General features: G+C 47.1%; 1 protein-coding gene across 1 annotated transcript; it reads left to right on the top strand.

Moving 5' to 3' along the window:
• The first annotated feature begins 526 nt into the window (after positions 1-526).
• LOC135813084 (serine/threonine-protein kinase DCLK2-like) lies at positions 527-1,537 on the top strand. The gene has a single exon (XM_065326301.1). The coding sequence runs from the start codon at positions 527-529 to the stop codon at positions 1,535-1,537; it is 1,011 nt and encodes a 336-aa protein (XP_065182373.1).
• The last annotated feature ends 12,674 nt before the right edge of the window (positions 1,538-14,211 follow it).

The raw sequence follows: 14,211 nt of genomic DNA, 5'->3' as shown, positions 1-14,211 counted from the left end.
AGTAGTTTATTGTCGGTAATTTCTCACTCCCAACACCGTACTATACGATCCCGTATGTCGTGCCGTATCCAGAAGATACGGGGAGTTTCTGCCACATACAGCACACCCTTCATTGACCACGACCGTATACGAGGTTGTACGGTATGTGTACCGTACAGCCAGCAGACAGGAGGACACTGGAACAGAAACAGCCAGCACTGGCCACGCCAGGGTATCCAGAGGATTGGAGATTTCGTCCACTAGTCAAACCGCCGCTGCCTGCCGCGCTATCGCAAAGTGTCTCACTCACTTACCTCTTTCCAATATTTTGTCTTGGTTCCCGTGCGTGGCGTTGGAGCAGCGCGCCTTGCCCGCAATCTTCCTCTTCTCGGCTTCTTCTACCAGAGTGTTCGGCACACATTCTGATCGCTAGAGAATAATTCTATCTTTCTCTCTTCTTCGATAACCGGCATCGTGGGAATTTGAAGGTGACGAGGCGTTCTTAGGATTGGGTCTGCGGTCGGGTGCAGCGGGCAGACTCTCGAAAATGGCGCCTGTAGTAAAGAATAAGCAACTACCCAAGCTTGTCAAGCGTCGTCCCCTTGTGGTTACGTCACTCATCAAAGCAGGGACTAAGTCGAGCCTTTACAGCGTCCGAAAGGATTCGTCGAAAGTACGGAAGAGCAAAGATCACCTAGCCGTTCGGATTGCAAACAAGATAAACTACCAGGGGGTAATACATGACGAACTTGCTCTCCTTACCAAGCTAGACCACCCGGGACAGGTAAACATCCTGACACTTGACAGCGTTGTTCGTATGGATAGCAATACGTCGTACAGCAAGCCGTTCGGTCTGGTGTTTCCGTTAGCTGAGTGCAACGTGGCCGACTGGATCGACGTACAGTATAACTATGACGTCAAGGCAAACATCAGCCGTCTGACCGAGGATGATTGCCAGGCGTTCGCCCACCGCGCCACCCATCACCTCAGGAGCGCCCTCGTCTACATTCACGGCAAGGCTATCGTTCACAGATGCGTCGAACCTCGCAGCCTGGTCGTCGTCAAAGGGCGCATCAAGCTGGGCGATTTCCGGCAGGCACTGGAGAGCACAGACGGCCCAGGAGTGCCTGCGCATTTGAAGGGCCGCGTGGGAAATCCCCTTATGCGCGCGCCCGAGATTTTCCTGGATGACGAATACGGGTACGGCGCGGACGTGTTCGCAATGGGCTTGACCATCTTGTTGATGTACGGACGGAGACTCTGGAACAACAACAAACACGACATGACCATCATTAACGGCCGCGCGGCGAGCGACGAAGAAAAGGAGCACGCGGCTCTGCGCGAGATCTTGCTACTGGTGGGCGGCATAACCAGTGCGAACTACAGAGGCGTCGCCTTGCTGCCGCGCTACAAGCGCTTCTATCAGGACCTGCTGGCCACGGCTGGTTCCGGCAAGCTGGATGATTTGTTGAATGGTCTTCCCACGGACATTTGCACTTTTATCAAGCACAGTGTGACGCACTCCCCGGCCATGCGATTCAGGGCGCAGGACCTATAAGAACAGTGCAGTGACAATCGCCCAATACCTTTAAATCCACGAACAAGTGGAGTCTCAGTCTCGTTCGCAGTTTTACTGCCATAACGCCAAACAACTCAGTGACAAACGTCCGATACTAAGACCTCCGTAGACAAGACTTAGCGAACTCTGTTTCATTTGCTGTATCCCTTAATTAATCTCCTCACCTTACCTTTCTCTCTTCTTTTCCGTTCTGAGAATGTCCACGTTTCTCGTGTCTCTGCTGGGATGATAACAAGTGGTAGAGCATCGCTGGCCTAAAGCGAAGGTTACTGGCTGAAGTCTCATACTAGTGGTGAAAGTCAGTTTTTCTTCCGATGTTTCTCTTTTCAAATCCCTAAATTTAATGAAAGTCCTATAATTCTGTTATCATCTTTAATAGCAGGAACATAATGACTGTATTGGTGTGTGTCCACGTCTGTGCGCAGTGTTTTGTTTTGACCATTATTCATGCATTCCTGGCTTTGAAATGAACAAAATGCTCATGATGATGTGCTACATGGTATGGGTGCGTTTCGGTGTGCGTGGTGGTCCCACTAGCCCATGGCGGTTAATGTCGGCTGAGAATTTGCAGAATTTTGCAGAATTTTGCACTTTTTCTGGTATGTTTCGTGCACGTCTGGTATGTGGATAAAGAAATGGGCAGAATTCGATGAAGTGGCTGCCATAAGGTTTTTATAGTTCTGCAATTTCACTGCTTTTCGAGCAGAATCTGCCATTTTTGAGCAATATCCGCCATGCCGAATTCATAGCACAAGATCGGTTTCACACCTTTGTCATGTGACCAGAATTAGGCGTTGAAAGCAGGGACTCCCCCTTGGCGGAGTCTGCTCCAAAGCAGTGAAAGTGGCAGGGTCATACAAACCTTATGACAGGCACTTTCTTGAGTTCTAATTTCGTTTTTTTATTATCCACTTGTACTCAAACCTGCATGGAACATAATTAATATTAGATAAACCTTGTTTAGTTTACACGTGGTATTGGTTTGACAGCATGAAACAAGTTGGAGGACACCGTGTTCGGAAACTAAAGAAAGGGCACTGTTTGCGAACACAGTGATCATGGCATGTGATCGCGAAGGACTAAACTAGCTGGGACGGTACCCACACTTAAATTTTACCGACTTTCCAGGCAAAAATGGAACTAGTTTACTTAAACGCACATGCAGCTGGCCGGAAAGGGAATCTGATAACAATTTTAGATCGAGGAGTCTGGAATTGTGCGTCTAGATCTACTTGTTGTGAGGTCGATACTGGCTATAATTATTGCTAGTAATCTTGCGAACTCTTACTGTGATTATTCTAAGTCATACTGATACATGCAAACCTTGTCAAAGCAGATGGCCGGCGTGGTAGCGCTTGGTGGAATTTCATTGAGGAGCACTGGACATGTACATGACATTATGTATTCTAACTATTTTTGTTAGTCGGAGGTCTCCACGTAACGCAATGTTATCTACATGTATGTATATATAGCTGCAATTGGAAGATGTACCGAGATAAGTGGTTATATCAATAGCTACGCGTATTTTTGATTGGCGTTTTCACTCGGCCATCGCTTCATATCGTTCTTGTACATTGTACTTCCCTGTCGAAGGTCGTTTTAGGCTGCCTCTGCTGTCTCTTCCGACCGGTGAGTTAAAGAGAGCGTTGCACAATGTCAGTGGCTAAGCTCAGATCTTGCATCACTGCACGGGCATTTTGTTACCCGCTCTACACTCAAGCTTCATTCGTCCACATAACACCTACGCGTACGGGCAGCAATACGCAGTGGTAGTACCTGATAGTGGTAGCGCTACTTTACCGTTAGTACATGGTATTTTAGAGGTTTTCCTGTTCTGCGCTGGTCAACGCGGTGGATGGCATTTGCTGGGCCAAATTCGGCTCAACTGCGATACGGACTCAGCGCCCCTTATGGTTTTCGCGACTGAGATGCACTGTACAGCGTTATACTAGTACTAGTAGTCAGCAGTACGACGGGCGTAGGCCTCTTTAGCGCGAGTGTCGTGCTACTAGTACTAGTAGTACTACTAGTACTAGTAGTACTACTAGTACTAGTAGCACACACGCTCGCGCTAAAGAGGTTACATGTACTTTAGTATGCAGTTCCATCATGCATGATTACGTCATGATTACGTCATGATTACGTCATGATTACGTCATGCGCATACATATCAGTGTGGATCAAAGAGTGAGAGAGAGAGACTCAGACTTCAGAGAGCACTAGGGTTGGGTCGGTTTCGCATCGTTCGGCTGAAGGGGGTGGGGGGGGGGGGGATCTTTTATTCTCACGATGGGGTGCTTTTTGGCATTGCGATTGCACTTGATCATGTCATACTGTCCTTTCAACAGCAACCCCAGAGCACAAACGTACCTATCCTACCTCCCGGCATGCCTGCACAAACTGCACATCTACTCCTACAACAGTTGCGATCCGCCTGAAGTATGATCCGCGCAGTGTCTGGGGGTCCTTGGTGCCACTACACTACTGCTCTATGCCCAAGTCAAGCAAGTACCACACAAAGGCAAGCCAATAGAGCCCAAAAGGGTTTTTCTATGACTCATACACGGGGCAGAACAACAGAGACCAAAAATCTTTCTCGTAACTCCGAGTTTCGTGTTTCAAAAAACACTCATCAGACGGAACTCGGAGTTACGAGAAAGATTTTTGGTCTCTGTTGTTCTGCCCCGTGTGGTAAGCTCTGCCCTTTTTGAGGTATCGAGCACTGTTTGCAGCAAAGACTACAGACACTTCGACTCATATACATGTACAATCATAATAATTACTTCAAGTATGTTGATGGTTTGACATGAAACAAGGTGGAGGACACCGTGTTCTGAAACAGCGACCTTTCTACAACCATCCGCACGGTTGTTAGAGCCTCGGTCTGTTCAGACCATCTGAACTGTAAATGTCAAACCATCAACATAATGTAAACTAAAACAAACTGTATCAAACACCATGTACAATCATGTACATCGTGTTCATAGCTTGACATGGTGGTGGTGGCAGAAGCTGTTGTCGGCTGACGAGCTGAGAGAAGGACGCCATGGGCAGAAGTTGGAAGAAAAGACGTTCAGGGTAAACATTTCGGATAAAACTAACGTCTATTTTTTAGGACTCTCGAGGAGACATCCAGGAGCGATCGGGGAGTGCACGGCTGACGTTAGGAGAAGTCTAAAAAAAAACCCTGGTTCTGACCATGGGTGACTGGCCCAAAACGTCCAAAACATTTCAACATCGTTAGAAAGAATTTTCATCTAAAGAGTGAATAGCAATAATTATTAACTAGACCGTTTGTCAGTTGACAAAACCAGCTTTTCTCTACAAAACCCTTCAATAGAATAAAGATGGTCGGAACCAAGTCCAGGACCCATACGGTTCAGATGGTCTCAACAGACCGAGGCTCTACCAACCGTGTGGATGGTTGCAGAAAGGTCGCTGTTTCCGAATACGGAGTCATCCGCCTTGTTTCATGCTGCTGCCAAACTAGGAACACTATGCAAACAAAAACAAGGTTTATCTACTCGTCTAATCATAATACATGTACATGAACATGAACATCAGCATGAACACTCATAAAAAGCATATTTTTAAGACTTTAGACGCTGCTGGTATAATGGGATGCATGCCGTAAAATAACTGTCCGTGCATAATAATAGTTAGATCGACCGAGTAAGGCGTTTGCTCACTAACACCAGAGAGGTTAGGATGCACGTTATTTCTGATGTGACGCGAAAGTTCAGCTCGCGTTATTTGGCTCGCACGTCGAAAAATCAACGCGAGGCGGCGAGTGACCTGCTGCTCACGTCGAAATTTGGAGTTTTACGCCAAATTTGACGTGAAATTGCGCGTCACGTCGGAAATAACGTGCATCTTAACCTCTCTACCAGGGAGTAGTAAAATATTGTATTTTACTACTCCTTGCTCTCTACCACCTCGGCCAATGCCCTGAGCAGGCTGGCCTGCAACAGGGCTGCCTGATCAGGCCCTGTTCTCCCAGTCACTGGGGCGTGCTACGTCACAGGTAGGCACGAGAGTTGACAACATTAAGTTAACTATTAATATTCTTTCAGATTGACTTGTGTGGGCCAGGGAGTCGTAAAATACCTGCATTGTCCGACTCACTGGTATGGATCCATAAAAGCGCAGGTAGTTGTCCTTCACCTGCATCAGTGACACATCCACCGGCGGTGACCATACATAGCCAATAGTGGGGCATTCAGGTAGGGTTTCCACTCCCGGTAAGGGTATCGAAAACATCCCAAACTGCCTTGTACACGAGGCACTTACCCATCAATTATAGGGAGATTAAGATGCACGTTATTTCTGACGTGACGCGAAAGTTTAGCGTTACATTGTACAGTCAACTTCGCTAATAACGACTGCGGATATAACGACAATTCGCGAATAACGAATGGAAAGCCACCGGCTCTGACGACATTCCTGCTTCACTTCTGCGTGCGTCCTCCAAGTATCTTGCTGCATCCTTGGCGGAAATCTATAACAACTCCCTTGCCACTGGCGTATTCCCCGAACAATACAAGCTTGCCCAAATCTGTCCAGTCTTCAAGAAAGGTGATAAAACGCTCCCACAAACTATAGACCAATCTCCCTTCTTCCAATCGTTTCCAAAGTCCTAGAAAGAATCGTCTACCACCAGTTCCGGCAGTTCATGGTCTCTGCAGGTGATGTTATACCTGACGAACAGTTCGCCTATCGCTCCTGTCATTCATGCGGTGACGCACTGGCGCTATGCATTGACAGTTGGCAGCGGTCCCTGGACTCTGGCAACGTGGTTGCTGTAGCATTCCTCGACCTCAGCAAAGCCTTTGACTGTGTCCTGCATGGCGAGCTCCTTCTGGAGCTGCAGCGCTGTGGAGTAGGAGGCACTGTTCTGCAATGGTTCTCCAGCTATCTGTCCAGCCGACCACAGCAAGTGAAATGCCTCCGTCAACCACCTGGAACCCCGTACACGGCCAATCGCGGTGTCCCTCAGGGCTCTGTCCTGGGACCGGCACTGTTCACGGTGTACACCAGGCGCCTACCAGCCTGCCTACAGTCATCCCTCTGCCTCCTGTATGCAGATGACACCAACATCTACGCTGCCGACCCGTCCCCTTCCACTGCCACACAGACCTTGGAACATGATCTGACCCGTGTGAGCAGCTTTCTGGAGGCCCATGGACTACAGCTGAACCCATCCAAGACGCAATTCCTGCTGCTACGGAAACCCAATGTACATGCAGACTGTGCCCTACAGTTTTGCAACAGCCGTATACAGCAATCGCAGCAAGCCAAGTACCTGGGCATCATCATAGATGAGCATCTGTCGTTTCAACAGCAAGTAAGTCACATTAGAAGTAAAGTTAATGCCAAGGTCAATGCATTTCGCCGTTGTCGCCACCTTCTCAGTGCTAGAGCCAAGCGAACTTTCTATCTTGCATTAATTTTGTCCAATCTACCCTGGAGTACGCGAGCAATGCGTACGTGCACTGCCTGCGACAGACCACCTATGACGCTCTTATTAGCATCGCGAATCGGGCGATCCGCACTGTCTTTGGCTTTCCTCCCTCTGCCTCCATCCAACCCATCTTAGCTAGACAGCACCTAACACCGTTAAATATTCGCTATGCTGCCAACCTCTATGTGTTCCTACATAGATGCATAAATGCTCGTGCTAGTCCCCTACTTTGCCGACTTTTCACTCCTCGTGCTGTCTCATCATCCCGCACTGCTAGAATTACCCGTTCTCAGGAATTGCTCGGCCTGGTACTGCCCCATGCCAGATTGTATTTTGGCTATCACTCTGTATCTTATCTTGGAGGTGACCGATGGAACGCCCTCCCTGCCGCGATTCGCACCATATCCCTACCTGCTGCATTTCGCTCCGCTATCTTCACGTGGCTAGGGCACCCTGTAAGAAGACCATAGGTCTGTGGGGACTGCCCTAGTAAAATATGAATAAATAATAATAATACTTCAGGAGCGACACTGACTCGCGCTGCTATCTCGGGTGTTCACGAGGTGTTTGTCGCGCTGGAAACGGAGCGTCTCTGTAAGTCTGTGTCCCTGGTGATGTTTGTGCCTGGAGAGCACTATATAAGTGGTGCTCTTCAGGCACAATCTTCCTCAGCCTACTCAAGCTCAACTGATGAGGGGTGAATTCCCCGAAACACTGTGTATTGAGCAGGGAGTGGTGCTTTCTTGCAGGTTTGCCGAGTCGAAGGTTCGATGGACTTCTCGTGTGCTCTGGATGGCAGTCGTGAGTCAGTCAAGTGTCAAGTAAAGTCGGCGGAATAGCGCGAGCTCCGGTGTGGGGAGCAAACCCTTTCTTTCAAATTATCGCCGAAGTCGCAACCACTACTTCGTACTGTTGTGCCCAGCGCGGGCTTGCGACTAGTTGGTTTGGAGGTGACAGCGTTGCGAATGACCGAGGGTCCTCGACGTCTGTCTCACCGTCCAGGAGCGACACTGACTCGCGCTGCTATCTCGGGTGTTCACGAGGTGTTTGTCGCGCTGGAAACGGAGCGTCTCTGTAAGTCTGTGTCCCTGGTGATGTTTGTGCCTGGAGAGCACTATATAAGTGGTGCTCTTCAGGCACAATCTTCCTCAGCCTACTCAAGCTCAACTGATGAGGGGTGAATTCCCCGAAACACTGTGTATTGAGCAGGGAGTGGTGCTTTCTTGCAGGTTTGCCGAGTCGAAGGTTCGATGGACTTCTCGTGTGCTCTGGATGGCAGTCGTGAGTCAGTCAAGTGTCAAGTAAAGTCGGCGGAATAGCGCGAGCTCCGGTGTGGGGAGCAAACCCTTTCTTTCAAATTATCGCCGAAGTCGCAACCACTACTTCGTACTTCAGTAATAATAATAATAATAATAATAATAACGACATAATTTTCATGCCCGGAGCAAAGTCCCATCCAACTGTGACAAATGTAATGAGACTTCAGATATAATGACACTTCGCGAATAACGACACTTTTCTGATGCCCCGCCGAGTGTCGTTATAAGCGAAGTTGACTGTATTTGGCTTGTGCGTCGAAAAACAACGCGAGTGACCTGCAGCTCACGTCGAAATTTGGAGTTTTACGCCAAATTTGACGTGAAAATGCGCGTCGCGTCGGAAATAACGTGCATGTTAACCTCTCTGTTACAGTTCTCTGCACTTCGCTACGGTCAGAGTGGATCCGATTTGGCCAAGAAGTCGTTACCTTGTGACGTGAGATGTCACCACTTTCGAGCGGCACAATCTAGCCACACATGTATTGTACACGGGAGTGTCTCTCTGCAGAATTTGTAGGAATGCAGAGACAATATCTTTGCACATTCATCTATAGGACTAGAGACACTCGTCTACTTCTGTACCTAGTGAGAAGTAAATCTCGGGATCAATGCATGCCCCGGCCTTTCCATAGGAAGAGACATACGCTTCTCTGCACCTTCCAGGGCAACTGCATAAAACCCACGTTGCCCCCCCCCCCGGCACTATCGCGGCATACGAGAATCAAAACTGAACGCAGGAGACATCACTGATCGATACCGCCGTCACTCACGTCCTCGGTTTTGGGATGTAATCGAGGAGCAGTGCGCATAATACTCGCACTACAACCACTACCTCGGCAGGCGATGCAATTGATCAAGAACCAACCATTATTGTCTAGACTTGCACGACAAGACTCGAAGTGTGAACCACAGAGACAACCGATAAGGGGGCAGCCTACCCATAAATTTCATATGGCATTCAATTGACCGTAACTTTGGTGTTTCTCAATGGATTTGAGTGAAATTTTGACCACACACTCCTGCCACTATGCTGGCCCTCAGGACATGATTTACAAGTTCTTGCGCCTCACTGACAGGCTTTCCAGGCCGGAAAAACTCAAATTTCCGGCATAGTGCCACGGTGTGCGAGCCACCCAGGAGCCAAACAAATGCATTTACATTTTTTTCACATTTTCGTGCTCATTCTGTTCGTGCGCGGGACTCAAACCTAGAACAAGTCCAGAAGCAGCCATGGGTGATGGGGTAGGGCCCCTCAACGAGGCCCTGGAATCTGTCACAACGGAACGAGTGGGCGTTCTCTCACACACTCCCACAGACCCAAGTCAATATTTGAATTTGTTTAGGTTTAGGGTGTGCTACGAGGTCGTACCTTTGATACAACATCCAGTGCTGGGACCTCCACAGCAAGATTTTTTGGACTTGGAGCAAAATTCTGCACACTTTCACGTGTTTCCATGATACGACAAGTTGCGCACGGTCTGCTCACATTCAAATACAGTGCTGCCAACAAATGACAGCGTGCAACAAAAAAATCTTTCCTTGCAAGGGCACATTTTCGGCCATAACTCTTGAACGGCCGGTCAGATCGGGACACAATTTTCAGAGAATTTGCCGCTATTCATGCTCTTTCAACTGACGTAGCACTCAATATGAATTTACAAATTCGATTTTTCAGCGAATTTTTGGGTAGTCTGCCACCTTAAATGCATAACTCGTGCCCACCATTTTCCATATTTTCCATTGAATATTTCCTTGGCTCACCATCCGAGTTATTTTACTCGACACAACGTTTTTACTACAATCAACAAAATGTGAGAACAACAACAATGGACAAAGAACTCAACGCATTCAAATGTAACCAGGGCTTGTTGTTATGACAGTGGCTACTACTGCCAATAGGGGTGTGCGGATAATGCTACAAAAGGTGGCAGATTCTGCTCGAAAAGCAGTGAAATTGGCAGAACCATACAAACCTTATGGCGGGCAATTCCTCGAATTCTGCTCCCTTTCTTCATCCACATACCAAACACGCATGAAACTTACCAGAAAAAGTACCGAATTCTGCAAATTTTCTGCCGGCATTATCCGCATAATTATGCCTAACTGCCAATCATGCACACGGACATGTCTGTTACCGGAGTTATTTTACTACTCCCTGGTGCTTACTGCCATTTCTAACGGTATGGCATTACCACCATTTGGCTTGCACCTTTACTTTGACGTGCATTGGATGCTGTGTCTAACTCCTGAAGATTTGAGGCAAATCAAACTAAGTTTTGAGTACTTCCCAGTGTATTACATGCATACAATGTCAACTGCTCGTTTATGCCTTTCAGAGTATCATTGTTTCATTCATCTGGCGATGGCCAAGTGCAGAATCTTTGTGAGGAATTACTGCTTTGGATGTGGAGTGTTGTGGGAATGCTTGTGTGCACACAAGTACCAGTACATGTCTTGTATTCAGGTCTTATCAGAAGAATACGGCTCTGCGACCGTACTAATAGGTCTACGTGGTACGCTGTTGTGTATTGTAACAATACGTAGAGCAGGCTGATCACGTACATGCTGTCGTCCACATGTATCAAAGGAGGCGAAATCGCCTGTTTGTGGTGCGACGTTAAATAAACTTCTACAACAACAACAACAACAACATGCCACATGAGCTCTGCCAAATAACTTGAAGCAAGCTACAAGTAAGCGGCTCCCTTTGTTGTTGTTGTGCACTGTAAACCAATCAGGCATAAACCTAATAATAATAACACTTTAAAAACAGAAGCTAATATGAGCTTTGGCGTCTTCAGTTGGCCTTTCCTTCCTCTTTTTCTAAAATAGGAGACATCACATGGAAACGAGGTATGAAGCAACTATCCATGACTTCACCAAGATAAGAAGCCTCATCTCAGGTTGTTGGATGTCTCAGTAACATGTCCGTTTTGTGCCCTGTTATCGCACTTTCTGACTGCTTATTATCTTGTTGCTGTCGTGGATAGTTGCTTCATAACTGACAAAATATGACACGACAATGACCGAAGATACTGATGTTCTACAACTAATTGGCTAACGGCTCTAGCACATCTTGGATGCGCACTCCAACAGCCTATCAACTTGGAAGACTCCTTATGTTATTTCTATAACTTAGAACCTTCAAAGTTGGAAGGCTGTTGGAGTGCACATCCAAGATGTGCTAGAGCTGTTAGCCAGTTAGTTATAGAACGTCAGTACCGTCTGTTAGCGTCGTGCAATGTTATCACATGAGCTGATTGTTCAGTAACTGGTGGTGTTAATTAATGACAAAATTATTTTCAAAGATTGATTTTACTTAACTGCAAGGAACACAGTTAGATGTCCATCAGCGTTGATTCTAACGGTCATGCATGGACATTGTATTTTCTATGCGCATTCCCTTTCTCCGGTTGTGTGTTTTGCCGGGAACACTCTCTTATCAGTTATGGAGCGGCTTCAGAGTCTTGCGTAAATCATTCCAACACCAGCATCTCTGCCAGTGAATTATGAAGGAAGGCAGGCATGAGAAAGCAGAGATAACGGATGGTAGGGCCGTAGACGTACATGTACAAAGTGGCTGTTCCATAGGCCAGGGCGGGGGAGGGGGGGCCGATAGACCAGAAGAGGTTGAACTGGCACATAGGCCACATTTATTTTATTTTATTTATTTATTTATTACAGCATCTCATAGCACAGTGAGAACACCGGCCAATACAAAGAGAGAGGGTGTTAGCCAACCACGGCAAGGAAGGGATAACATCTAGCGATGGTAGATGGGGACAGAGTTAGCCATTAGCCATATCCATTACGAGCATCTTGTTTTTTACAAGGCACATGCACTCATCCTTAATGAAACCGGCAGGGTTTTAGTTAGAACAATCCTGCATTGAATGAAATTGATTAAACGTGACGTTATGGTTGAATAATATGGTGGAAAAGACACTCCCAGCGAATTGGCGATAAGCTCACACCTGCACACACACACGCTCCCTAAGCTGCAGATGTACTTTTACACCGCTGTGACACGGAACTCTGCTTCTCACCATCACCACCACCAGCCACCATCAGTTTGCGCATGGCGCCTGGTTGATACATGGTTGGTGGCATTGCACATACATGTTCAGTAAAACCTGTCTAAGCTGACCGCTCATGGGACCTTACAAGTGTGGTCCCCGTGTACAGGTGGTCTCCTTATCCAGGGTCATTTGACTGCACGGAAATGACATCCCTTGATCCTGGTTGTAGTGATCCTGTTCGACAGGTGGTCGCTTTATCAGGGTGGTCACATTGACAGGTTTTCCTGTACAGGGGGACACTTGTTATCTTTAGAAAATTATGTACCAACGGAATCCTGACCTTGGTTTCTAGGTGACTAGTGCACTGTCTTCACTTCTTCTCACAAACCACTGCCGCACAACTAGAGAGAGATTTCAAACGTTGTTGCCCTTCAGGGCATTGCTTGCTGCATTACAGTTGCAGTTTCTAAGCAAAAGACCAGGACCTCAAATCAACTATGCATGTAATATCCTAAAATAGCAATTTCATCATAGCATCAAAGATGCAGACTTCACACAACACCATAACACGAGACGTAATTATTTGAAGGACACTGTTTGCAGGACTTTGACAACGGCTGTGACACGTTTGTATGACTGGCTCTCTGATATTGAGCTTCTGCTGAATACCGACGAAACTCAAGTCATGGTAATTTGACCTCGGGAACTCACTGGCAACATACCAGTCGTGAAATGTAAGGATCACACCTTAATCGTTATCTCCAATGCAAAATACCTTGGCGTAAACATTGACGATCAGCTGTCCTGGCAGCAGCATATTTTATGCTGTGCAGAAGGTGTCAGTCGCCATCAGCCAGCTATGGAGCCATGGTCGATCTCTGCCCATAAGAGCCCGCAGACTTTGGTACATTGGCATTGTGCAAGCACGACTAACGTACGCATCCAATGCATTCTTCCCTTTGCTGATACAGCAGCTGCAGAGTCGTTTACTGTAAATCAACAAATTTTGGCCGGTGAGAAACTTTGGCCGATCTTGAAATGAAACTTTTTGGCCGGTTTGGGTTTTCAAAAAAGAAATCGATTTGGTATTTGTTGCCCTCACATGCAGCCATGGCTCAATAATGCATCATTTGCCTCTATGACAAATTTTGGCCTGCGATTTACTTTGGCCAGTTGGTACCCAGCGGCGAAATCAGCGAAATTAAATCGCCAGCGAAAATTAGTTGATTTACAGTAATCACATCCTACAAATCCGGCATTCATGCAATTTTCCGACCCTCCAACCGTGCACTCACAGTCCCCCTTCTCATGAGCTTATCTATTCGATCCCTAACTCACAATTTTCACTACAAAGTTCGGTTTTGTGCGTTTTGATCTTGCAAGTCCTCTTTACAAGAGTTAAATAATCTTCTTATACGGGCAATCACAGAACATGATATCACTGACCTGACACAACGACGAAAGAAAAAGCAAAACAAAAATTACTCTTCTCTGCACTTATTTTCAGTTTACGGATAGTACACGCCACGTATCCCGAGATGATCGCCGAATTACTGGAGGAGAGGAACAGTGGCTGCTGTAAGTGCCTTTCCTTCCTGGACCTTCTGGTCGTCATCCATTGACATTTGTGGGCAGCACTCCTGAAATGCCCTTCCCAGTGATATTCGCCTCCACAGTGCAGCTTGTTCCTTTAAACTGGCTCTGGACAGGATTGCTTGTAATTAATTTTGTAGCCAGTGTTAGACGCGCTCCTTCCTTGCCTACACATTGCTGCATGTTGTCCCTATGTGCTCTGCACTGCTTAGTAGGAACCGGAGGTTTTTCCTCTGGTGAGAAGGCAGAATTGCCTGGGCT

This window comes from Sycon ciliatum, chromosome 3 (assembly GCF_964019385.1).
Source record: "Sycon ciliatum chromosome 3, ocSycCili1.1, whole genome shotgun sequence".
NCBI lineage: Eukaryota > Metazoa > Porifera > Calcarea > Leucosolenida > Sycettidae > Sycon > Sycon ciliatum.
The sequence above is the reverse complement of the archived record's forward strand: the minus strand, read 5'-3'. Positions and strand labels throughout refer to the sequence as shown.